Source organism: Fistularia commersonii, chromosome 34 (genome assembly GCF_037954325.1).
Source record: "Fistularia commersonii isolate RoL2024-O1a breed Wild chromosome 34, RoL_Fcom_v1.0, whole genome shotgun sequence".
Classification (NCBI taxonomy): Eukaryota; Metazoa; Chordata; class Actinopteri; order Syngnathiformes; family Fistulariidae; genus Fistularia; species Fistularia commersonii.
In genome coordinates this window covers 2,820,330-2,847,519 of record NC_141317.1, presented here as the reverse complement: position 1 = coordinate 2,847,519, position 27,190 = coordinate 2,820,330, and the positions used below count along the sequence as shown (strand labels likewise).

The 27,190-nt window shown below is 39.0% G+C and overlaps 2 protein-coding genes across 21 annotated transcripts in view; both read left to right on the top strand.

The window, feature by feature from the left end:
* Positions 1–86: 86 nt before the first annotated feature.
* On the top strand, positions 87–19,731 carry ube4b (ubiquitination factor E4B, UFD2 homolog (S. cerevisiae)). Of its 2 annotated transcripts, XM_086141602.1 has the most exons (29): positions 89–410; positions 1,494–1,713; positions 2,635–2,770; positions 3,085–3,172; positions 3,523–3,667; positions 3,778–4,003; positions 5,618–6,097; positions 6,896–7,000; positions 8,250–8,391; positions 8,671–8,771; positions 8,905–9,019; positions 9,874–9,957; positions 10,463–10,519; positions 11,038–11,154; positions 11,374–11,472; positions 11,552–11,665; positions 11,865–12,063; positions 12,539–12,677; positions 12,752–12,851; positions 13,059–13,186; positions 13,341–13,439; positions 13,543–13,778; positions 13,942–14,068; positions 14,184–14,328; positions 14,646–14,780; positions 14,909–15,100; positions 16,152–16,326; positions 18,261–18,407; positions 18,609–19,731. In XM_086141602.1, the coding sequence occupies exons 1-29, from the start codon at positions 387–389 to the stop codon at positions 18,671–18,673; spliced, it is 4,140 nt and encodes a 1,379-aa protein (XP_085997728.1). In that variant the 5' UTR covers positions 89–386; the 3' UTR covers positions 18,674–19,731. The 2 variants fall into 2 exon arrangements, with proteins under 2 accessions (XP_085997729.1, XP_085997728.1); XM_086141603.1 differs by lacking the exons at positions 5,618–6,097; positions 6,896–7,000 and having other exon boundaries at positions 87–410.
* A 913-nt stretch (positions 19,732–20,644) lies between these two features.
* Positions 20,645–27,190, top strand: part of kif1b (kinesin family member 1B) — a 61,092-nt gene continuing 54,546 nt past the window's right edge. For all 19 annotated transcript variants that reach the window (XM_086141215.1, XM_086141199.1, XM_086141214.1 and 16 more), the window contains exons 1-2: positions 20,645–20,905; positions 22,039–22,192. In XM_086141215.1, coding sequence (XP_085997341.1) covers positions 22,087–22,192 — 106 coding nt within the window. In that variant the 5' untranslated portion in view covers positions 20,645–20,905; positions 22,039–22,086. The remainder of the gene's footprint in view (positions 20,906–22,038; positions 22,193–27,190) is intronic.

Below are 27,190 nucleotides of genomic sequence, written 5' to 3'. Positions count from 1 at the left end.
CAACATCGTAATAATGACGCTAACAAGAATTTTGCATACGTGCGGCAGACTGGAGTTGCTCCTCCTTGAGTAAGCTTCTCAGTCACGTGACACAATGTCGAACCAAAATGGCCGCGGTTGTATTTTGACGTGTAATAGCTAGCTAGTTTTCTTTTTGTTTCATTATTGATAGAAAATTGGCGAACTCGAGACTGTTTGAGTGGACTGTATGTCGCCAATATTCATAAAGTTGTGTCCTAGTTTTTATTTCGAAGACAATCAGTACTGACATATTAGTTGAACGAGTTAGAATATGCATATTTAGTTCGGATATAGGCTAGCTAGCTGGTCCTGGCTGGCATACTGAAAAACAGTTGAAAGTGAAATAGCAGGCTAACTTAGCTGCGATGGAGGAATTAAGCGCAGATGAGGTAAGGTAAAAAATGGAAAATGCTAAAATAGTGTGCCGGACTCCTGTGTCTCTCCACTTAAGTTTCTTCTTTTCTCAGACAATCGTTCAGTTTTGCTGTTTTACTCCTGACTTAACGCCAAGCGGTCCTCGTCGCGGACTAGCCCCAGTGGTTTGCCGAAAGGCTAGCATACTTGAACAGTTGAAATTCATGCACGACAAAACCCTATATTCAAGCCAACAGCTTGGTTCATTATTTCATAGTACGCAGCGAACTTAATGAGCGGAACAATGAAAGATAATGGAGATCAAGTGAACATAATGGGAGTTTCATTTTGGACTGATCCTTTCGCTAATGCATGTTCCTTGATATTTTGCCGGACTTCTGTGCTAACAGTGTAGCCCTCGTCAGGCTACGAGCAGACCAGTGTTCTGGGCCGTTAACATAATTTATAGAGGAATTTAAGAAGCACGCGTATAATGAATCGTGTCTATTCGGCAAATGTCTGCACAGGCTACATCCTTGTCGATAACACCTTTTGCTCGTTGATCTGATTTTACATTATGCTCCCATCATTTCCGTCTTGCCGTCTGACATTGCTACCGTTGTTTTGCTAACAGACAAAATTTAGCCTGCGAGACAACTCAGCATAAAACACACCAGACGATCATTGTGCAATCGCGTCTAAGCCAAACATATTACCACATTTAAAACATATATTCTCGATCCCGAATGACACACAACTCTTATAAAATGATTTTCATTTTAACGCGGAGCATCTAACCACTTGATCAAGTAGAGTGAGATGATGATATACTACTGTTGTTTATGTCCCTGCGCTAGGTACGATTAGTTTACATCATTTTTTGCAAGGACACCAGGTTTACCGATGTGTAGTTTAAGGTCGGTTAATAAGTACTAAGACGTTGTGTCACACGACTCATAATGGTAAAATATATAGTTGATTTATTTATTTGTTTGTTAGAGAGAAGTTATTTAGCTCGTATTTTTGTAACAATACTGTATACATCTAGTTCATATATGAATTTATCTATTACACATATGTATTTGTGAGACTGTATTCTTCTGTCATATTTATTGAAGATTCGTAGACGGAGACTGGCTCGACTGGCCGGAGGACAGACCTCACAGCCAAACACCCCCCTCAGCACACCTCTGACATCCCCTCAGAGAGAGACTCCACCTGGACCCCTCCCTGGGCCCTCAGGTGCCACATCCCACCCCCTGCCACCAGCTGCCTCCCAATCATTGGGGCTCAATGCTCACAGTGGTACCCCCGCCACATCCCCCATCGGCACCACTGGTAAGAACTACACGCTATGTATTTATGTGTTTGCATATATATTTGTGTGTGTGTGTGTATATACAACATGTATATGCACACACACACACTTATCATAAGGATACTTAAATCAGGGTTTATAGTCGTTTTTTCTGAGAGAAAATATTTCAGGAGTAATTAAGATATCAGCTTTGGCAGTTGGGAACAGCAATGAAGCCTCATCAAGCTGACCTAAAACTCTTGTCACATAGGCTTTGTAGGGAGATACACACCATGGTGGCTTCAGTTATACGTAAATGGATCTTTGTGTTTGGGATGTGTATATTTGAACAGCAAAAATCAGTCATGTAGATTAAATTACATCAACATAGTTGCACACAGCAACAGTGCCCCTGTTTGACATCAAGAGTGGCCTCTGGACTATACAGTGAGAGCTGCCGCTTTCATGCACTGCTCTAGAACATGCACTGGTATAGCAGTCCCTTGGCATTGTTTAATGGTATGCACTGATAGGTCTTACTAGGCTGTGTTTTAGTCCTGTTCTAGATTTCATAAATGTGTAGCAAATATTTGGTTGCGTTTTCCTGTTGTTCCTCACACATTTATGGGTTAATTCACTTGTGAATTTAAGCAGGATGAAATGTTGATTAACACTCTAATGTATACTTACTCTGTTGGCAGGGCTCTCACCATTGAGCTGGAAGTTTTGTTTTACTTAGCTCAATGGAAACACCTAATAATACATATTTGAAAAAATCATATTATTATACCTATATTCCAAAAAATATTATCTAACCCATAAGGTTAATTTATGTAACCTCAAAATACCCGCATTATCCTGAAAATTTGTCTCGGCAATGAGACAATTTTGTATTACACATGATGACTTTCCCCAAAATGAATATGATGCTTCTAAGGTAGTCGTGTGTTCTGTTTCTGCAGGTGTGGCATATGGGAGTCAGAGCAGTGAAGGTGTGAGCTCCCTCTCCAGCTCCCCCTCCAACAGCCTTGAGACTCAGTCCCAGAGTCTGTCCCGGTCGCAGAGCATGGACATTGACACTGCCTCCTGTGAAAAGAGGTAATAGGGAAAAACCATATTGTACTGGATGTATCCAAGGTTTAAAAATCAAAATATTTTAATAGTTGCTCCACAGTGTAGATTTGTCAGTCTCAGTTCCTTACCTGTGTTATCAGTGGCAGCCTGAAGTAATGCAAATCTCTCAAACCAAATTTAAAACTTTTAAATTGTGGCATTTTGTCTGTTATTTACCATGGATATGGAAAGAGCAGAGACAAATTAGAAACTTTGAATGGTTTATTGATAAGCAGGTATGTACACAGTCAGCTTGGGCATTTAGAGATTGTGCTAAGCTCTTTTTTGTGTTATTCCAGCATGTCCCAGGTGGATGTAGACTCAGGGATAGAGAACATGGAGGTTGAGGACAGTGATCGCAGAGAGAAGAGGAACCTGACTGAAAAGGTAAATAGAACACAACTGAATTTTATATGTGCTTTGGGTGAACCTTGACAGTACTCTTTTTAACACTTGCAATATAGATGTGCAAGGATTTCAGTCCGTAAGCCAGACGGAAATTAAATACAGAATTTCATGGTGGAAGCCTAAAAACATACATATACAAGTAATTCATCAAATGGATCTTTTTTGATTTAGCCTATACATTAAATTACATGTTGCCAGTTCATATTTATTTTGTTAATTTAGAAGTCAATGACAAAATTCATAAGAATTGAATCAATTTGGCCCTTTACTTGCTTGACAGTATAGGCTATGATGTTTCTGTTCTTTTCTGCCTCATGGTTGGAACTTAGGAAACCTCAGCAAACTCAGATGTCTCAGAAGACCAGGCTCTGCAGCTCATTTGTAAGATCCTCCGTGTGTCTTGGAAGGAGCAGGACAGAGATGTCATCTTTCTCCCCTCACTCGCAGCAGAGTTTCAGCAGAATCCTAAAGAGGGTATATCTTTTAACCCAATAAAATGCAGTATTACTTTGCAGACTAAAAAGGCTTTCCAGTTTGATTCCATTGTTTAGTGACTAGATTGGTACTTATTTTGTCTCCTGAAGTATATGCTGACTTCAAAGACCTGATTGGGCAGATCCTGATGGAGGTCTTAATGATGTCCACCCAGTCCCGTGTCCACAACCCTTTTGCAAGCTTGACCGCCACCTCACAGCCAATCGCAGCCGCCAAATCCGCTGATCACCATTTGACACTGGTGCAGCCATCCAGCCAAGGTGGCAGCCCAATGGGCCCTGGTGTAGGGTCTTTTGGAGCCAGCTCTCTGTCCAGGCAAGTTCTTTACTCACAGTATCATGATGTCTGATAACAGTGCTCCTCAGATACACATCAAGGCTCTGGACACCTCACCTGGACTCCTTGGTAGTGGTTTAGTGAATTAATATCAAAGGCACAGACTTGGCATGAATATGTGTCCTTGGTGATCCCATCATAAGTGAGAGCTCACAAATACACAGACTATTAATCATAATGACCTGAGAAATATAGAAGAACCACTGACTTTACATTTGTCTTTAAATAGTCATAATATTCTATTTGTTATTAGGATTGGTTTCTTTTTTTTAAGCTTTTAAAAGAGAGACCCTAAGGGAAGTAAAGCCATATAAAGATCAAGTGTATGTTTACAAAATCTGTTGAAACATTTTTTGTATTTTGGCACAAACTTAAATCTCAAAGTCTGTGCTCTCTGACTGGAAACCGTGGTTTCTTTCTTGTGTCTCACTAATTCTGTTGTTTTTGTTGCCATGTTTACCTCCATATAGGAGGTTACATAGATTATTGTAAACTATAGATTTCTGCCTCTTTTTAAAAACAAAAAAGAGATAGGAAAACACTGACCAAACTGCATTTTAAATTTTTGGAACACTAAAGGACTAGAAAGGACTTATGTGTCATTTGCATAGGAATAAATCAAAGTACATTTTAAAGTTATGTAACAGTACATGAAACTGAAAGGGATTCAAAGAAGAAAAAAGCAACTTTACTCATTAAGTTGCCGCAAGTGTAATATTTACTGAAGTCTATTTGTATTATGCTTTTAGCTTTTCGCTTTAAACAGTGTAGTTCCATTATTAGCACTATTTAAAAGCCACAAGTTAGACTGACTGCCGCTCTCTATTTTCCTTGCATTAGGATTGGTGACATAATTTTGTTGTCATCTCAACCAAGTGAGCTTGCTTGAAGTTCACCCAGCTTTGCACCTGAATGCAGTTCAACCACAGCACCACCTCACAGCCTTAGTCAAATCAAGTTTTCTTTTTCCAGTGTCCATGTTTTTTCCAGAAGAGGATCTTCAGACTGTATTTTGTTTGCTAAATTAATAACTTGTTCCTTTTTCTAGAAGTGTAAATTTGTTTTACTTATTCTCATTTAGTATTCAGATTATACACAGTGACTGAAATTTTCAGTACAAATACATGTACAGCTACATAACTGTAACTTGTCTCTTTTTTCTTTTGGCTAATTCAACGATTTTTTTGACTTTGGTTAGCCTGGAACAGAACCTGTTCTGTATTTTCTTTATCCTTGACATTTTGAATGCTGCCATTGGCAAAGTGCTGTTTCTCACTACTGGTTAAATTTGACCATTCATTCAGTCTTGGAACACAGACACACTTATTTGCGTGTAGAAGTGGAAATTGAGAGCTGATCCTAAACGACTTCATGCGTGTGGGCATGCAATTGAATGCCACCAGTGAGCCTTTTTTGCTCAGAGTAACCCACAGTTGATTGGGTCACCATAGGTGTACTGTTAGTGCCACATCTTAATTATCATCAAGTGACTTGAAACTGCAGTTTCTTCTCCAAGTAATCTCATGTTTATTTATATTCAGTTGTGTTTTTGGCATGCTTTGCCAATCACCCTCCCATCAATATTGTCCACAGTCTGTATGGGTGTGGTAGCCCTTACCCAATGTCTCTGGATGCAGCCAAGAGGACTTCTCCATCTCTTCCCACTCCTAGTACCCCCTCAGTGCCTTCTACATCTTCTACTCCACACTTCATTGTTCCACCAAGCCCACCCTCTGCTGCTGCTCCGAGGCACTCCCTCAACCCACCATCTGCCCCCCTGCCTATCTCCCAGCGTTATCGACCTTACTCTGTCACCTCTCCCTGGGGGGCACCATCCCCATCCAGTTCAGGCCACAGAGGAATCGGTGCCTTCGGACCCTCTGCTAGCCCCGCAGGGCCATCTGTTCCTCCCAATACTCCTGTTCCTCTGCCACCAACTAGCCCCCAATATTTTTCCTTTGGCTCACCTATGCCTCACAGCCAACCTCCCCACACACCACCTCTTTTGGTGCCTCCTTCTCCCAGAATGAATACCAGACAGACTGCCTTTTCTTCCAGGATCCCGCCATCTAGGTATCTAATCTACCATTTGCATGTCAGTTTGTTATGCAAACAACTATACTAAAGGCTTTAACTAATGTCCCTTAAAAGGTTTGAGGTTGAATGTCATTTGAGCAATTTTACACTAAATATTTGACCAAATCATCTTACTAGTGACTGTTAAATGACTTCATGCACATTTTTCACATGAAACACGCTTAACCAATGTAATGAAGTTGCAGCATCAATTCAAGACTAACATTACTTGTTTTTTTAAACAGATAACTTGATGGAAAACAGGGTTTGATAATGTTTGGTAGAATACCACCAAAGGCTGTGTGCAATGATGTTACAGCCATATGTAGGGTTAAAACGAGCAATTGGTGTCGGCAATGGCTTGGGTCAGACTTTCATTTTAAGCATCTCATTAGTAACATTCATTGCAACAGTTTTATTAAATTTGTTCATATATTGTACAAGACAACACTTTGCAAGACACCTAGTTTTACTTTGCTATAAAACATAATGGGAACCTCCTTCCATTGTCTTTCCGATAAACCACATGATTGAGACTGTAATGCTCAGCTGCATTATCAGGAAAGAAATTAAACCAAAAAAACAAATCACAAAAGGTCATCTCACAGTATTCATGACACCCTGTCACATTATTCTTTAGTGCCTCCATCCTCCCAACCCTATTTCTTGTGTGTTACCATTCCAGATATGTCACAATGTTTTTCGACTTCCTTCTGTCTCCATGCTTGGACTCCCTCCTTTTGTTATTTATTTTTATTTTCCCCTCAATCCTTCTGTTTTTCTTTGTCATGTTAGCCCCTTTTCCCTCCTGTTGTTTGCCCTCTCTGACATGTCTCAGGACAGCAGTGATGAAGATTCTGAGGAGGAGGAGGATTTTTCACGGGTTCAGTTTGGGTCAAGGTACACTGCTGCACGGTGTGTTTATTTGTGTGTAGATGCTTGCTCAGTGATGTCCCTACTGCATGCACCAGTGGGCTCAAGAGACTTACCAAGAATAGCCCCTAAACACACCACAGTAGGTTTGTGAAAGATAATCTAATGGGGGGGTTGTTATCTTATAGTCTGTTAGACTATTGTGGATTAACATTTACTATTGTTTCGGACAAAGTTCAGATCTTTTGCTTGACAACATGTAAAGTATCTGTTTTTATTTTTGTTAATACCATATCTTCTTGCTGCAGTGTTGTGGATACTACCTGTAGGTGTCCGCTTTAGAAGTGGATTATGCCTGCTAGTTAAACTTACCTCCTGTTAAAATTTTGTAAGATATAATTTACTTGGAACTCAAATGCTTTCAAGTTTTTTTGATAGAGGATATTGTTTCATAATATAGCATTATAAAGCTAGAGAAACTACACAACACAAGGTAATACTATATTTGCATTGTTAATGCACTGTATAAAATATGTAAAGTTACACTGCATAAAAAATATAAAGGTACTGTGACTCTCAGCATTATGGCCATTTGTACATCTGAAGTAGAAATGGCTGTGTTGGAATGAAGCTGGAGCCTTTGTTATAATTCCCAAGTTAAAGTACAAAAAACGGAAAAGACAAAATATGACACAAGTCATACCACGGGATGCTTTATGTTGTTCTTTAACAATATGAATATTTTAATTGTTTACATCATGTTTTCACTTCATTTCATTTTTAGCACTGGGTTTTTACCAATGGCAGTGATGATATAGTTACAAGGCCTGTACAAACAGTAACAAAGCTAATTACCTCCTCCTGTTTGGTGTGCTCCGTAACTGCTGGCATGCAGGTTTTGCATTTAAAGCTGATCACTAACAGCAAATTAAACCCAAATGACCTAGGTGGCCCAGATAATTTCTATGCCGGCTTTTAAGACAACTTATACAAGCAGCATATGACTTTTTTTTTTTTTTTTAAATTGGAACTTTTTTTTTTCTTTTTTTTTTCTCCCTTTTTCAAGAGTTGCATAAAGATGCTATAATGCTGTCACTAACGCCTTCAGTATGTTTCTTTCAGATGCTGAGAAACAGAGTTGGAGCTTGTTAACCATGTATAAATGACCATGTTTAATGCTAACAATCCATCAAAGTTCTGTGGCTGTTTGCTTTAATTTAATATTCCTGTTGGTCTTTGTATCTTTGCTAAGCTGTGGTCTGTTGTGTGTTTATAGTCTTGGAGCATGTGGAGGGGGGATGTCCTGTGATTCAGCTGGCGACCGCTTCACCATTGAAGCATGCAAAGAGACAGAGATGCTGAACTACCTCATTGAGCGTTTTGACAGTGTTGGCATGGAGGAGAGGAAAGCTCCCAAGGTAGTGATGTCCGAATATTGCTACCATTCAGCTAATGTCATATTCATATTAAAAGAATTTTCAATCAGCATGTTCTAATGTACTCTTCAAATGTGCCTATGACAAAACATAAGTGATTCACTTTATGTTTTTTATTCTGTTAGTCAGGAAATGAGCAAGAGTTTTGCATTTCTCAAGAACACTCTTCAATCAGGTCTTAACTGTTTCTTTGAAAGAGACTCTATTGATTTGATGATTCCTCTGTTTTCTCACTCCTACCTGGTTAATTTCACCCTCAAGATGTGTAACCAACCAAATGTTTGCCAGCTTCTCAGCAACATTCGCTCCCAGTGTATATCTCATGTTGCTTTGGTCCTGCAAGGCACCCTGACCCAACCACGGTAAGGAAACCTGTTTTTTGTTGTTGTTTTTTTTTTTCATCATTTCTGTATATACGCTCTTCCTTTTTCTATTCTCAACTCTGAAATTGCCTCCCTCTCAATTTCTCCTTGTCTCTATGGTGGCTACTTCCAGAAGCCCTCTGCAGCAGTCTCTGCTGGTACCTTATATGCTGTGTCGGAACCTTCCGTGCGGTTTTATTCAGGAACTGGTGCGCATCACCCATCAGGAGGAAGAAGTCTTCAGACAGGTACTATTATCAGACATGAACAGTGCACATTCATTCACCAATTTATCTGTTGTTAAACAAATATGTGTACAGAATGCACGCAGGTTCAATACAGCTAAGGTAAAATCAGAATTGTGCTTTTTCAACACAACCTGGTAGTGAGTAGTTTCTTCATCCATTGTTAATTTTTCAGAAGAATTAATTTCTAGGACAAAAGTAAGATATTGCAGTTGGGCATGCTTTAGCTTAGTGGTCGAAGGCTATATCCTCAAAGGCTATATCACATGAGTTAAGCAAACTGAGGCATGAATTTCAGATTTTTTTCCTTGTCCGCATTACTTAATTTGATTTCCCCTTCCTGTTCCCTAAAGTCTGTCTGTCTATGTTTGTCCATTCTAATAAACCAAAAGTATTCCAAACATAATCATTTAACACATTTGACATGACAGACAATGCAGCACTGATCTTTTTTTCACTGGTACTAATGGCATTGCCATTGCTTTGAAAATATAAAGAATGCACATCATCCCCAATAAATAGTAAATACTGGATTGTAAAAAGCAAAGTAAAATGGCACAATTTCATTACAGACTGAGAGTAAAGGTCATTTCCAGAAGTCAGAAACTAATCCTACTTTTGATCTTTCTGTACATTATTTTCTTTCAGCTAGCCAGGGCAGACTCAAAAATAAAATAGAGCCTATAATCTTTTTGAGTTGATTGCAGAGGCCTTTGGTAACAGGTGTTTTAGATGGTTCTCCTAAAACTTTTCCGATGGCAACATATTTTTGCAAATATATTCGGTTTCAAGATTTTTCCCAGGGAGTCACAATAGACTACCTGAAGGAAACATGTTTGTTCTATTTTACTTTTCAGATCTTCATTCCCATCCTCCATGGCCTTGCGCTTGCAGTAAAAGAATTTTCCTTTGACAGTGACAACTTTAAATTCCCCCTCATGGTAAAATCTGTCTCTGCTCTCTCCAATAATAAGCAATGTCTATGTAAATTTGACTGGGTATGATGTGGGTTGCCATACTATACTGCTTGAATTATTAAGGTTCTTGCGGACGGAAAAACTAGTAAACAGCTGTGGAACTACATGTCAGTATGTGTGTTTTTGCACACATTGACACAAGTATGCATTATAAGATTTATACTTAGTACTCCAACTGTTCTAATTTGACATGCATACTGTATCGTTCCCTATCCGTCTATCTCTTTGTCTGTCCATCTAATTATTGACCTTTGGAATTTGGATGTTTTTTTTAACAAGTTATCTTCATGAGTTAATTGGACCTCTTCAATTATGTCTCACAAACAAGTAGATAAAATAATCATAGATTATTGAGACTGTCAAACTGGCTTTTCTGTTGGCTGAGTGGTACATCTAAAATTCTGTCCCGGCAAACATAATCATAGAATTAAAGGTCTTGGTTTAAATATTTGTCTATAATGTTTTTCAGGCATTAAGTGAACTTTGTGAAATCAAGTTTGGGAAGACTCACCCAGTGTGCAGTTTGGTGAGTATGTTGTTGGATACTCAACACTAACTTCTGGCTATCATGAGCATTCATGGTTCATATTATTCAATTAGGAGTTTTCTTTCTTAAGTTAAGTTTAAATGCAACTGATTCTCAAGTAGTATAAATAATTGTCCAGGTAATTGATATTAACAATATACAATCAATAGACATACCTTTTTTTGTCAGGAAAATACTAGACCTATTTTTTATCAATGTAGCTGTCAGTTGAATCAAGGATATTCTTTCTCCCATCTGCTGAGGGAAGATAATTCTTGGTTTGGGTTGTACACTAATGAGTTTGCAAGTTAGAAAATGAGCCAGCCTAGTATGAAAATGTAATCCTGATGTTAGGTCAAATTTACATTATCTAGATTTGTGCATGTGGCCTGGATAAAGCTATGCATTAAACAAACTTAAAGCCTCTGGAATAGTTCCTAAGATGATTTTCCTTTAAAAGGGTACCTTTTCTTTAGATGAAAGATGATATTTATAACTAAGATGGTTCTACCTTGCAGGTCACATCCCTTCCTCTATGGTGTCCCAAAACTCTTAGCCCTGGCTGTGGCAGAGAGATCCAGAGACTGTCCTACCTTGGAGCCTTCTTCAGTCTATCTGTATTTGCTGAGGATGATGTAGGTTAAATTGCTGGTTTTCGTCTTCACCTCTGTCTATTCATATATATTTCTTTGTGAAAAGCATCAGTTTCAAATTGAAATGTAATCTTAACTGTATGAATTATTGTCAGAATCTAAATGTAGCCTGAAAGAAACCAACCAACTCTGTAAAAAATACAAAAAAACAGCAAGTTGCACAACATTTAGACATTTATTTATGCTTTTTTTGTCTGTTAGATCAAAGTAGGAGACAAGTATTTCTCTGGCCCAGCAATTACAGTCGAGAATACCAGAGTCGTCAGTCAATCCTTGCAGCATTACCTGGAGTCAGCAAGGGTGAATATCTAACTCTACCACACTGGTTTCTGTGTTTATTGAAATGACTGTGTAAAAAATTGTTTTTGTATTTCTCCAGGGTGACTTGTTCAAAGTTCTCCACAACATCTTACTAAATGGGGAGACGCGTGATTTAGCTCTTAATTACATGGCAGCTTTAGTCAACTACAATGTGAAGAAAGCCCAGATGCAGGTGATTGTCAAGTTTTATACATATGAAAAAAATGTATGTGTACACACACACACACACACACACACACACACACACAATACTTTATTTTCTGTATCTGATCTCTGTTAATTGGCATGTATTTCAGAGAGTAGTCAGATGACAAGGAGTATATTCAGAATTACACTTAACTCCTAGTTAAATTCATGCTTCTTTTCCCCAGACGGACGACAAGCTTGTGTCGACAGATGGGTTCATGCTCAACTTCTTGTGGGTCCTGCAACAGCTGAGCATGAAGATAAAGCTTGAGACTGTGGATCCCCATTACATTTTTCATCCACGGTGTCGCCTTGTGGTCAGCCCAGAGGAGACACGTCTAAAGGCTACGATGGAGGAACTGAAGAGCTGGCTGACAGAACTTCGTAAGTTGAAATAATTCCAAATTCTCTATGAGTCTAGGTGGAATATTGTTCTTACAGATGTTTACTTAAAAACATTCCACCCCTTTTAGTAACTTGCCTATAGAGCATCTGTCCAACAGTCACTGTTCTTTGTGTGCTGTAGGCACCTTTTGCGAAGGAATTCATGATGGTATTCTAGCCTTTAGAATGACTGGCTGACCATGCAAAGCCATCAGATGCTCATTCAGTAAATCCACATTCCAGTTTCTATATTAACCAGCTTTGTGCTTTTTGAAGATTTTGCAATTTATCTTTGACAATTATTAATGGAAGGGTATACTAATAATACACAGACTATCTTTTATGTCTGAAGCTCACTCATAAAAGGTGGGTGTTTAGTTCTGTACTTGTCAACCTACCTCATGGGAAAATTCAAATGGATCAGTTGCCTTCTAAAATTGGTGTGTTAAAATGTATGATTTATTCACATTGACAGATGAAGACCCCACGAAGTTCTCAGAACCCAAATTCCCTACTGAATGTTTCTTCTTGACACTACATACCCACCATTTGTCCATCCTACCCGGGTGCAGGCGCTACATCCGTAGGTTGCGAGCCATTCGCGAACTCAACAGGTATCTATTGACACATGTGCATTTAATCTTAGCCCACTCGATATTTCTTCCCCTAACTGTTTTCTTATAATCAGGACTGTCGAGGAGCTGAAGAACAGTGAAAGCCAGTGGAAAGACTCCCCCCTGGCCAGCAGACACAGAGAAATGCTCAAACGATGCAAAACCCAGCTAAAGGTCTGCTAAATATTTTCGTTATTTCCTTGACTTTCTCCTTTTTCAGTTAATTTAATGCACATACTGTAGTTATCTCAAAAACATGTCTCTCTGTGTGTCTTTTAGAACAACTCTGTTTTTCCTTAAATGCTGAAATGTGCTTTTTTTCTGAGACGGAGCATATTTGCAGAGATTTGATCTTTATAATGTGTGACTTTGCCCTGCCAGAAACTGGTGCGAGCCAAAGCTTGTGCTGACGTCGGCCTTCTGGACGAGAACCTACTCCGCAGATGTCTGCAGTTCTACAGCACAGTCATTCAGCTCATCCTTCGCTTGGTGGACCCTGCTTACCCCAAGTGAGTCGGTCATATTTCTGTTTGTTTTGATTTTGTCATTCAAAGAACAGATGTGATATGACACACAAGTTTTTCAGCTTTTGCAATCTTTCTTGGTATTTATCAAAATATTATTCAATATAATATCAATTGCATTCCTTTGCCTCTTAAACAGCATCAACCTGCCATTAAATGCTGAAATTCCCAAAAGCTTTGCTGCTCTGCCTGAGTTTTACATTGAAGATGTTGCAGAGTTTTTGCTTTTTGTTGTGCAGTAAGTATGAAAATCATTTTTTTTAATAATGTTTTTGTTATTGTTGTCTGTACTAGTGATTCAGCTTTAAGATACAATCTATCTGTTCCTGCCTGTCTCCCAGGTATTCCCCCCAGGTTTTATATGAGCCTTGTGTACAAGACATTGTCACCTTTTTGGTGGTATTCATCTGCAGCCAGAACTATATCAGGAACCCCTATCTTATTGCAAAGTTAGTAGAGGTTCTGTTTGTCACCAACCCTGCTGTGCAGCTTCGTACTCAGCGATTTTCTGAAATGATGGAGAACCATCCATTATCAATCAAACAACTGGTCCCTGCCCTTATGAAGTTTTACACCGGTGAGCTTCACTCTGCAAAGTTACTCTTTTGCTTTTCACATAGTAAGAAATTCTGTAGATTGTCTACCTATAAAGTGATAATTTTTACCACTACTGTGACTTAATCATGGATAATTGAGAGGCTATACTGTCTATCTTATTTATCACTTTCTGTCCTTGTCAGATGTTGAGCATACTGGTGCTACCAGCGAGTTCTATGACAAGTTCACTATAAGGTACCATATTAGCACTATCTTCAAGAGTCTCTGGAAAAATATTGCCCACCACGGCACCTTCATGGAGGAGTTCAAGTGAGTTTGAATTCAAGAAACAATTGGTCAAAAAGGTTATGCTATTTACACTTGACCAACATCTCTTGTGACCTCATCTTTTTGATTCTCTTTTCATATTTTTATTCCCATTTAGCTCCGGAAAACAATTTGTACGCTACATCAACATGCTGATTAATGACACCACCTTTTTGTTAGACGAGAGTCTTGAGTCACTAAAGCGTATCCACGAAGTTCAAGAAGAGATGAAGAATAAGGAGCAGTGGGAGCAGCTGCCAAGAGTGAGAGCTCAGCTAACTTTTGTTATATTTTCCACTTTTTAAATCCATGCAGACCAAGCAGTCATTTTTAAGATAAGATTATTTCCGCAGGTTAGCTCAATGTTAAGTAAAACACCTCAGTCACATGCTGAACTCACAACACAACTAGAAAAACAAATATGCAACTATGATATTCACGAGGATAACAGTGGTTATAGTGTGAGAGAGGAGGCACATTATCACGGTTACTTACTCAAAGTCATGAACTGTACTTTAAGCATATGTTCTTGCAGAGTTGAATATAACCGCACAGGTGGTTTGTGTTTGGGTGTTTACAGGAGCAGCAACAGAGTCGCCAGTCACAGCTGACTCAGGATGAGCGAGTGTCACGCTCTTATTTGGCCTTGGCCACAGAGACGGTGGAAATGTTCCACATCCTCACCAAGCAGGTCCAGAAGCCTTTCCTCAGGCCTGTGAGTGTCGATGCCTTCACAAGACAGTTTGATATTTTGATAGAGTGTCTGATAAGCAATGACCTATTCTGCACCCTCTGCCAGTTTTAAACAAGCTAACTTTGCAGTGATGTCTGTTATTTCTGCAGGAGCTGGGGCCACGTTTAGCTGCCATGCTGAACTTTAACCTTCAACAGCTGTGTGGGCCCAAATGCAGGGACCTGAAGGTGGAAAATCCTGAGAAGTATGGCTTCGAGCCCAAGAAGCTCCTGGACCAGCTGACTGATATTTACCTACAGCTAGACTGTGCTCGCTTTGCCAAAGCGATCGCAGATGACCAGGTTCGAGCTCCTCCAGATCACATTTGTAATTCATTTCCTTTTTTTACTTTCGGCTTTTCCCTTCAGGGGTTGCCACAGCAAATCAACCGCCTCCATCTAACCCTATTCTCTACCTCTTCTTCTTGCACATTGATCACAGAAAAAAAAAACGTTCTTTTTAAAGCAATAATTATGGAGAAACTTTTTTTCTTTAAATGATAACACAAATGGGTTAGAGAGGTCTGTTATGAAATATGGTCATGAGATCAGCAAGTGTGGTAAGTCATATCTATCCTAAGAGCTAAAAGGCCTGTTAGACTAGAATTAATACTCTGTTCTATTTGTAGTGAATATAATCCATTGTTTGACCCCCCATCCATCTTGCCTCTTGTCAGAACAAGATCTGTTCACTGTTTCTGAACACTTACCTTTCAAATAGTAGTACACGTTTGGAGTATTTGCATATGAGATTCACATGTATTTATAAAATATTACAATCCTATACAAGTACAAAAATATTTGACACAATTTATGGACATGATTTCTTTTTTTTTCCTTCCCTAAGTAGCTGGCATTCATTTGCACAAAGAAGAGCACTGTTACAGGTCTTCTTGAGTAAAACATGTTCATTTGGTAAACTAGCGTCCTATTAAGAGTAAAATAGATGTTGGTCTTGGGTTTTAGGGTCTTGATTCGGGGGCAAAAAAGTCACAACTGGAGAATCAGAATCTGGGTCATTGTATTATCATACAATTTTCTTATAACTGTGGATTTTTTTCTATTCTTTCTTTGAGCCTGTTGGTATAATCACTTTTAATGTCTCACAAACAGAAAGATTAAGTATGTTACTATTTTGCTTTTACATCACTGACTTGTCTGTATACTTTTTTGTAGGTCACATATAAGTGAAGTTTTGTTTAAACATCGCTGGCATTTGTTTTCATAACAACACTGCAATACAAACAGGCACAATTTGCACAGACAAAACCACAGTGTTTGTAGTGTTAAACATTTACCCTCATCATTCCCGTCTGCAGTTCCTTTTGTAATGTTCTCCTTTTGGTCTCTGCAGCGTTCTTACAGCAGAGAGCTCTTTGAGGAGGTTATCTTCAAGATGAGGAAGGCTGGTATTAAGTCTTCTATTGAAATTGAAAAATTCAAGCTGTTATCTGAGAAGGTGGAAGAAATAGTCGCGAAAAACTCCCAGTCAGAAATGGACTACAGTGATGCCCCTGATGAGTTCAAAGGTTTGTGTCTGTGTTTCTGTGAACAGTGTGTATAAGCACCTTGCCTGCAACTTCCAATTTCAGATAGTTATATTGCCTTAAGTAGCACAGCAGTCTCCCACACTGGAAGGTGTTGTTTCATAACCAATGGTGTTTTTATTATTAAAGGGGGATTTATTTTTGATTCCGATTTATTTTTAAGTGTTCGTGATGTTCTGAAAATCCAGTCCTATTAACAAACAAGTGTATTCCTATACCATGTTATGAAGCCAACCCAACTGCTCTACAAGGGAAAGATTTAAGATTAGAACCACACTTCATCTCAACACAAATTAGAGGCTAAGAAAAAAAAGCTCCAAAAATACTGCATACTAGCAGGAGAGCTTGTGCTCAAATTACAATCAATTTTGACTCTGTTTTGACTCCACAGGGACATGTCTGATCAGAAGAGGCAGACCATTTGAAACTAATGTGAACTTTAACTTTAAGGTTCAAAAGTGTGGCGTAAGAGATCCATTTCAGAAGATGTGCAGAACCTGAAGGTTGTGAACTACCTTAGAGGGTCTGTGTTATAGGAGATGGCTAAGCTATTCTAAGCTATTCTCAAACATCAGGACCCTAAATTAATTCAAAAGCTGACTGGAGACCAATGAAGACTGAAAGAGGACGAAGGTGTTCTCCCTTCTTGGAGCCAACCAGAAGTCGGGCAGCAACAGTTTACAATTATTATAATCATTATTTGTCTTTTTATTATGACAAAAAGACAACTGAAGATTATCACCCATGCCACCAATTCTATATATCCTCATGCAAAACTCTGGCAGTCTAGATTTGGCTGATTGTCGATTTGTAGAGTTAGAAACTGTTGTCAACATTTCATGGTTGAGGATGTGTTTCTGATATGACATAATTGTTAACATATTGATGTAAGAGAGAAAAGGGCCCAGGATGAAGCTTTCTGGGACCTCATAGCCCAGTGCTTGCTACAGTGAAGAAAAATATGCTATGTTGAATGAGAAACTTATTGCATATTTGTAATATTCTTGGTGAAGTAGCCTCGAGCAATCACATTGTAGTCGCAAAAACTTTTTACGGTTGATTGTTTCTGTTAACTTTAAATTTTTTCATTTTGTATTTAAATGTAACATGTCACGGGATCGTTTTAACCATTAACCACGGTTTCTGAAAAAGTAGAAATCGTCCAATAAAAAAAAAAAATCTGATGCATGTACTAGAAAAATGTACATGTTTACTCCTTGCACGAGACATAATTTGTTAGATATCTGGCATGACAGTTGGTCAGTGAGGACAGAACCCTCGGCAGACTCCGCCTCTGTTGAATTGCAGACATGCAGGGGATTTGGCAGCTCTTAGGGGTCATATAGACAACTTAGAGCAAAGCTATCCTATAACCACAGAATTAATATAAAAGAATGTGGCCCACATACCTCCTTTGATTCTCAGACATTACAGCCTACCCACCACAGTCAACTGGAGTGTGTCGCACAAGAGGTTCTGGTGTCAGCTTTCTTTGTGGTTAAAGCTTTCCATGCCAAGTTTTATTTTTGTAAAGCACCGGCCCCGCTGTAACAACCATGTGACATTTCAGTGTAGGACACTTCATCAAATGCTCTCAAGCAGTATACATTATTTATTGGTGTTTGCCTGCATGTGAAAGACTCATCTTTTGGGTAGATATTTACTCATAAGATTGTTTTGGTAAAGTAACTATCACATTGGTGTTCGAATGTAGAATAAAAGTCAAGTTAAGTGGGACTGCATCAAAATGTGCAAAATCCAAATGATCAAATAGCTAAGGGCTAAATGTAATGACTTATGAACAAGCATTCTTTGACCTTTTTTTTTCCCTTTAAAAATGTTAAATGCAAAATGTTTAACGCTCGATGGTCTTTCTGTTCTATAGTACGAATTCTCATATGACTGTGTTACAACAGATCCTCTGATGGACACCCTGATGACTGACCCAGTGATGCTGCCTTCAGGGAACATCATGGACCGATCTATCATCCTCCGCCACCTGCTCAACTCACCCACTGATCCCTTCAACAGGCAGCCTCTTACTGAGAGCATGCTTGAGTCAGGTAATGTCATTTCTTCTCAGTAACTATCACATAAAGCTGTTTTTTAAGTAGTTATGCAATAAAGAGAAAGTGTTAAACAGAAATATCAAACCAATTACATAGTCTAATATGCCAGGAAAAAAAAAAGTGAACTAAATGTGATGATTGACAGATTGGTTTGAATCTTATTATATGATTCTCCTTTTGCTTTTCTTTCTGTAGTCTCTGAACTAAAGGAGAGGATCCATGCATGGATGAGAGAAAAACAAGGTGGACGACCTGTCTAAGGACTTCATGTCACAAACACCTGTCCTGGAAACTTTCATTGGGGATCTGACCAAATTGACTGAATTCAGTGTTGTAGCTACAAAAAACAAGGGAGGTGAGGGTGGGGGGGTTATGACTGATTTGATTTTTATTTGCATTTACCCTTTTGTCTCACGCCATTATCATGGTTCTAAATACAAAACTTAATAAACTAAAGACTTAAGTTTTTTTTTTCCCCCTCATGAGTTTGTGTATATATATCTAAATATATACTTATATTTAATGAGAGTTAATTAATGCATTATAATGCTGCAAGTATAAGTTTCCATCTCAGACAGGGTTACCAGCGAGGTGCATTAAGTCACTTCACAGATAATTTTCGTTTATGGTTCTCATTTGTTTTGTAACGTGTATGTTGAAATCATTAAAGACTTCTAATATTTGGGATGGGGCGGTTAGCAATACATTGATAAGGGAGTGTGGGATTCTGATCAAATTGCTAGACCCGAGTTTTTATTAGAGAGACTGTTACTTTGAGAAACTTGAGCCCATATAGTGTATGTCGGTGTCCGAAAGCTAACAAACATGCACAGTTTGTGCTTGTTGTAGGCAGAGTTTAGAACTGGCATCATCCATAAAGGATGTAAGCCTAATAAAATTTAATCCTAAATGCCGGCCTCCTTATGACTACAAGGGGACCTTAATGATCGGTTTACCAATATAGTTTGCTCGGTTCCCTTTTAGTTACATTTTGTCTGCTGACTTTGAATGAATTTCATTCTTGTGGGTGCATGGCCTCATGTCCTGAACCTCCTAAGCGCCTCATGAACAAATAACTCGTACAGGCAAAGTGGAAGGATCGCAAGAGAATCCAATAAGACAACCACAACCAACATTAGAGTAAACCATTAATTTAAACATTACTACTTAACATCGCATCTCAAGATGGTCTCTCTCAAATCGCACTGTACCTAACTTGACCTTGCTGACCTTAACTGTACAGGAAATGATTTCCTCTAACCACATACCTGTTTTGGAAGCTAGGATTTTGAGCTGAAATAAATGATGATGTACATTATTTTCAACTCGTCATTATTTTACATGTGCTTTTCTGTGGCAGTGTCTTAGTTTTTATTTCAGTTTTTTTAGAATTTGCTTTGACTTTCCTGCAGTAAACAGTCATTTCCATTGTGGTTCTCTCGGTTTGACAATGTGACATTTACAAACAAAAGTATAAACATGCCAACAGTTTGAATGTTCAAAGATTAAACCTAAAATGCGGTGAAATTACTTCAAAACCTTTCCTAAAAAGTACCTCATAACTTTTCATAATAGCAAGAGGAAAAAAAACAAGGAATAATAAGGGATGATATGGAATTAGTTGAAAATGTACCAAAAAAATTTGTGACTCTGCAATCATTAAATCACTGCTTAATTCTGAAGCTTTTCCATATTAGGGATGGTACACTGATTTAGCAACGTGTGTGTGCGAATGTGTTCGTACTATTCATTCGCGTAAAAAGCAAATCTGCATATACGTGCAGGTGGAAATCATCTTCCTTCAGAACTCGTTGAACTTCTTGGCGATATTTATGGAAAACGCGTCGTCAGGTCCCAATTTAGGAAGATGCGGCATTTGCATTGTGGAAATTACAGAGTCACTCACTAAATAAAAATCATACGGCGGTGAGATGCGTGGTGCTGGTCGCTCGGTAGACGGTGCTGTTTGCGGTGACCCTGGGTGTTGCGGTGACAGCGGTGCGGGGAGCGGTGGAGAGAAATCCTGCAGTGTGGCGTCACGATCGAAAAAAATAATAGACCCCACCCACTCCCTCCCATCGCCCCTTTTTACGATGCCTATTGGCTCTATTGGGGCATTAGTCACCAAAAACTCTTCTCTCATTGGTCAATAATGCTGTCAGTCAGTGCGGCCTAAAGGGAGTTGACGTAATCTCTTCGGTAAATCGAGGCAATTTATCAATTCTTCCCTTCGCCTGTGTGCAGATAGACGTCCGCCTTTTATCTTTTAGGGGAAACAAATACGTTCAAGGAGTAACTGTTCTTTCTTACGGCTTTTTTTCGCTGGAGAATACCGCTATGATGGGTGTCTTTTACGAAAGTGGACTTTATAACAGTTTTTCTGTTTGCAAATTCTGATAGAAAAAAAACAACACATTTGACGCCCGCTAGCTAACATTAGTTGTCGCCGCTCTTCTATGGTGTCGGTGTTGTCCTGCTGAGAGTCTTCAAACGTGAGTAAAGAAAAAAAATCTCCACGTATATCTTTGAATGCTATCGGTAATCGAGTTATTACTGATTAATTCCAGGCGATGGGCTGTTGCTGGCAGACAAGCAGTTGCCTGTATTAGCTAACGTGAGTCATAGATGTGCGAGTGTCTTTTGGGGTTCTGACGTCGCCCTGTTTTCCTAAAGTCAATTATTTTACATTTGCAGAGCATATATACTCTCTGACACAGGAAAAGAGTTGTTGTGATTGCAAGGTTATTGCTATATCTGTCAGGCGTCGGACGTTTCTTCCGTTTCTTGCACTATTTATTGCGGTCAGTGGCTTCACGCCATCTCGCAATTAACATAAATACATCGCATTCGTATGGATTAAATGCTCAACCTCCCTTGGATAGTTAATTGTGGACAATGTGTCGAGTCTGCTCTGCTAAAATAAGCATGCAACTCCTCCCTGCACTGTTCCACAACATACAGCCGCGGAGGATTAGCCTACTTCTTATCCTAACATTGACAAATTTAATCTCAGTATAATTTTTGCAATTAAAGATCTGTGCACGGAGCGAACCACTGGATGTAGCAGACAGACCCAGCTCAATGACCCACTGTTGCCTAAACCAAATAGGGTAGATAGAATTTCATGGGCGTATGCTTTAGCAAGTATGGCTGACTGCAAGGAAGTGGAAAATATGAGATATTTGGCCTATGTAGCCGCGTGGATGGGGATTTATAGATTCAAATGGTTGTAAACACATCGGAAAATAATTGTAGGACAGAAAAAAAGACATTTGTGTTTTTACAATGTTATCAGATTTCTTTTTATTGTTTAGCTACTAGTATTTTCCAATAGATGAAGGAACAATGAATGGAATGCATCATATTGTAGACATTTTGACTTGAAAGCATGATTGGCTACTTTTTAGTTGAAAACACTGAAATGGTTTCAGAGGGACCTGGCTCTTTTTTGTAGGCTCTCGTAATTGGAATATGAAAGGGGTGCTGTATTCTGATGGTTCGATTGGCATCGAGGTGTCATGGGGCCAGTTGATATTTATTTTTACAGCTTTGTATTATTTTTGAAAAATAACATGAATCATTTCCCTGCAACGCAGAAAATTGTTTTTTTCTTTGCTTTCTTTAGGGGAGACGTACTTCACATCTTACTTGGAGAGAATTCTACACAGTAAACATGTCTGGGGCGTCTGTAAAAGTCGCTGTTCGTGTTCGACCCTTCAACTCCAGGGAGATGAGCAAGGACTCAAAATGTATCATTCAGATGCAAGGCAACACAACAAGTAAGTAGTCCAACATGCAAGCATGCATATGGTAACAAACAGGCAAAACCAAATGCGGTGCCTCTCAGCAAACATGCATACATGTCTGCCAAGGGTAGGGTGATGTATCCCACATGATTCGGGTTGGTTTCCCTTCAGGGCTCTAAGCAAAGAACAGTGGAATGAGCAAACTGAATAGTGGAGCAGTTAGGGACAAACAGCCTGAAAGAGAATAAAAGGCTTACAGAGGGACATTCCTCCTCCTCTGAAGGGGCCTGCATGCCTGAGGAGCCACTATGTGAGAAATGCTGAGTTGGTTTGCAGAAGGACGACCAGGGGTCACAGCCTGGCTTGCCTCCACCCCCAATTTATCAAGGATTTATCTCACAGTTTGTGTTTTCTAATAGATATTTTGAGTGGCTTTGTATTTATCGATATTTTATCTTTATGGCATACACAACTTAAGATTATAAATGGTTTACTTCTGGATCTTTAAAATGTTGTGAATCGTCATTTACCATTCTCAAGATGTGTTATTGTTTGGCAATACATTTCATACAAAAAAATATGGATGCAGGGCCAGTAAAGACAGATTTCAAAAGGCAAAATTGATTTCATATAATTGTCCTTAATTTCTATTAAGTTTCACAGTCTGCAGATCTGTCTGCAGTTTGTCTCATCTTTGAACACTGACAATATTGTATCATTACAGTTAAATATTTTTAGTATGATCTGGATTTGAGATAAATAGGAAATTCTATTAAAATACATTTAAACTCATTCAACGTGATTGGGAAGGCCTCTAGCTTGTATCAGCCGTGTTGAGGATAATAGCATAATAAGTGAATGGAAATTTTGACTGTTGCGACTTATTTAAAATTGTATAATTTCACAAACATATACATTGAATGAACGACACATTGCTTCTCTCCTCCAACCGCAATCATTTTTGTGCCTGAAAACATATGAAATGATAAACAGTAGGACAAGAAAACCAGATTATTAACTGCGGTCTTGTGATTGAACCTGTGACTGTGAGTCATCGAGAACTGCAAGTTGCTAGCTTCCTCTTTATTCTGTGTTGTCCTTAACATCCTACTTCAGCCAACATATTCCCACCATGTGCCTGATGGTTGCATGGAAACAAATAATGACCCACAATCTCCCAAGCATGCGTTGGAAGTAACTTTCTCAGTCGGCTTTACTATTTGCTTTGGGTGCGTCTGTCAGTCGTATTAGACTTATTAGAATAAGCCTATATGCATTTCTACCACAACATCAAGTCTCCCTACCAGTTATGAATCACTTGCCCTTGATCCCTTCCAGTCTACCAAAGCTAAGCTCTGTGCGAAATCCCCAGTCCTTCTAGACTACATATACTTGGATTTCCATCATGCCAATATCTCTCTGAGGTGCTGGAGGGTGACCTGTGGTTTGTAGCAGAACCGCAGTGGATCGGAATATGCAGTGTTTTGGATGATTGTGCATGTGTATGAGTGTTTCTATGACTATGTATGCAAGGGAAAGAAGGAGGCTGCAGTACAGCCTACTCTGTCACCTATCACATGGGCAGATTGCAGAGCAGGGAGGGTGGCTGGCATGCTGCCATACTCTCCTTTCATCAGGCCTTCATTGCAGATGGTATGCTGAGAATGCTTTCTTATTAGGATGCTGAGAGGTTGAATGTAGCTCAAACGCACAGTTCCATACATGCTGTCAAGATCATTCTACATGGAGTGTGAAAATATGATCCGTCTATGATTGTGGCTCAGTGGGCTTCCGCCACATTCTTTCTATCACTGTAAAACTTGGTCATACTTAATGATTTTTTTATGGTTACTGTCCTTTCTTATCTATTGACTAAATCACCCATTATATCTCTTTGATGTATTTTCTTTTTAGATATATCTGGTTTCTCAGTATTTTGGTTTGGTATGTGCCACTGGTAATTGTGTAGTTCAATCATTGAAATGAATCTTCTTCATGCAAGACAGACACATTTATTTGTATCCTTTTAGAAAAAAAAGAACTTCTCAAAGCTTCAGGTGGGAATCTACATGAAGTTTGACTCCTCAGTAGCCTGAGTTAGCCTGCTTAAAGCCCTTTGTCTCAGCTTTAAGGTGCTTGCTCACAGAAATTTCATGTTCCTCAAAAGTTGTTTAATAAGTTGTCATAAATGTTTTTGGGATTGTCGTGATTCTGCGATGTGTCATATCAAATACAAACAAATAAGGAAGATAAGATAGGAAGTTTCAAAGCTGTGATTACTTAAAAGCAGGTCAAATACTGAACTATGTTTAAGAATATTTCTGACAAACAGCTATGTTTTCTGGTGTTGCTCCATCGGTTTGTAGGTCATTGTTAGATGTGAGACAAGGCTGTGACACTCCCCTTATTGTTGCCTGTCATTCAAGACAACCAGACATAGAAACGACGAGCAAGGGGAGGAAATGCTGTCTCTCGCTCTCTCCCAGTGTGCTTTTCAAAATGCATGGGGAGTTGTCAAGGATAGAGGGCAACCATAGAGGCAGTAAATTGATTATCCAGTGTGCAGGAAATGTGTCCAAGGCCTCTGCAGGCTAGCTGGAAACAAGTAAAGGCCCCTTTTAGTTGAAGCTCTTAAACATACCAGAACTAATGTAATTATAAAAGGGTGACGCGATGGACTTTTGCATTAGTTAGTGTTGGCATTCCAAATGTTGAATAACACCAAGACACCCCAAGCCTGCCTTCATTAGTGAAGTGATGTGTTCTCCACATCGTTCTCTGCGCTGTTATGTAATTTATGTGTTATGGACTCGCTCAGCCAGTGAACACTCGCTCAAAGACGCATGGCCAAAGATGGCTGATAGGTTTTACACCGTGCATGTGGAATTAAGGATTTTGTTGTGAATAGACAAACGGTCCCCAACGGTTTCCAATTTAAGACCAGTTGTAATGGCTAGACAAGATCTACCTGCTTGAATCCACTAAGACTCACTTTTCAATTGATACTTCAGTTGATCTACCTTCATCCCAGTGACTAGCCTTCAGTGTATTATGAAATCGATAAAAATTGAGGAACTTCATTATTGCAGAACTCCTTTTTCTAACTATGTACTTATTAAAGGGTTATATTTGTTTGTTGCTATCAGTATATATAAAACAGTGACAATTTGAATGATAACCTGTCAAACTTGCATTTTATTGGATCAAACCCTGCTTAGAAAACAAAAATCAACATCATGATGTTACTTTTTCTAATGTATCTTTCTGTTAATGTAATTTAATAAAGTCAAATAAAATAGGATTGAATGGTCTGAGGATCAGGTAGACCAGCTGCTCACCTGCTGATGATGCCTCATATATTTGACACAGAATGAATTATTTTTTAACCACAATCATCCATCCTTTTTCATGTCTGGATAATGTCAAGAAAAGCAACATGGAGTGTTTTATTTAATCTTAAAAGCCCCTCCCATGGAACGGGGCAGTAACATCAAATTTTTATTTAAACAAACTGTATCTTTATGCAAGACATTGCTTATTTATTTTATTGGGTGACAGAGGAACATATCTGAGATTAACTTGTGTAACTTTGCTTTTGTTATTTGTGGATAACAAGTAGATAAAAGTTACCCAGTGAAAAAGGCATTTGGTGTGAACATATAATTGAAACTTAATATGCTTCAAAGAAATACTTGAAAACTTTCACAGATCAACTAGTCGATCATAGCTGAAGGATTGGTGAACAGTGTTTGTAATGGGACATTGATTGCTTGGAACATACCCCTTTTGATTTCAACTGAGCTATCTAACTTTTTTGTTGAACCTTTCATGATTGGAAGGATTTTCTTTTATGTAGCATATCCCAACCAATCTGTTTCTTTGGACTGGATGTTGCTAAATAGCACTTCAAGATAAGGGTTTGACAAACTGAGCAAACCAAAGGTCAACCCATTGATTAGATCTTCACCTTTCACATACAGGACAGCAATAAGGAGACGTCTAAATGGTAAGCGGATGGTGCCCTTACAAAAGTAAGAAGGAGGGATAGAATAAATAGCATTGCAGTTTACACGAGAGGCGGGTCCTTTGCCGCAGAAAATGAGTTGCATGAGGTGACAAGGGAAGTGGCAATGATGGGGAGTAGGGTGTGGACCAACATTCTATGGTTGAACCTGCTTCAGACAGGCCCGATTGACCCGATTAGGAGCGGTAATCTGTAGGCTGGCCTCAGGTCGCTTTGCCCTCCTGCTGTAATCCCTGTAACCACTGTATGGTATACACACAACCAAACACACTTGCTCAGGGTGTCACATTCCTCATTGCCTCCTGCTGAGATGGATTTGGATTGACACCCATGTGTCCACATGCGCAAACTTACAGAGCAGGCTGGCATTCCAAACTGGCTTCCAAATGAAAAGGGAGGAGAGGCAGTCTGTGCATGCTATCAGCTCATTTTCCATCACAGCGTTGGATGGTCACAAGAGCAAATTAAATTTGTAGTTTAGCTAGTTTAAGCAAGCTTTCTATTTGTATTATGTAAGAAAATAACAGTTTGTGAATTATGTTGTATTATACACCTGCAAAACACAAGACAAGCAGGTACTGCCTCTGTTTTTAGCTCAAATGAATTTGACACAGAGCATGAAAGCAACCAGTGCTCGTCTTTTTTTTTTCCTCTTACAAACATATCTTTGATGTCTTTGTTGTTGGGTAGCAGGGATTTTCTGCTAATGCTTTCTTTGCTGTTACGGCTCCTTCACAGCAGTTTGTGCCGATGTACACCTTTGCTGTTACCTTGCATTTCTGTGACCGAGGCAAAACAATGGTTGCAGTATACATGATATTCACTTTATTTTTTTTGTCGAAATCGAAAAGCATAGACATTCAGAGGGGTGGGTTCAAAGGCCCTACAAATTTGGCGAGTTCAATAATCTGTGCCAAACTTTTAGGAGCAATACCTGTTTACAATGCCAATATCTTGAATCAAAACAAATCTATAAATTAAGATTAGTCTCATCGATATGGCACCCT

What these genes read in the sequence shown, in the direction of transcription:
- ube4b (XM_086141602.1), top strand. Translation starts at nt 387, where the DNA reads ATGGAGGAATTAAGCGCAGATGAG. An exon ending in GAGCTGGCTGACAGAACTTC is followed by an intron (nt 12,064 to 12,538) that starts GTAAGTTGAAAT and finishes TCACATTGACAG; the next exon opens with ATGAAGACCCCACGAAGTTC. An exon ending in TGAGAGCATGCTTGAGTCAG is followed by an intron (nt 18,408 to 18,608) that starts GTAATGTCATTT and finishes TTCTTTCTGTAG; the next exon opens with TCTCTGAACTAAAGGAGAGG.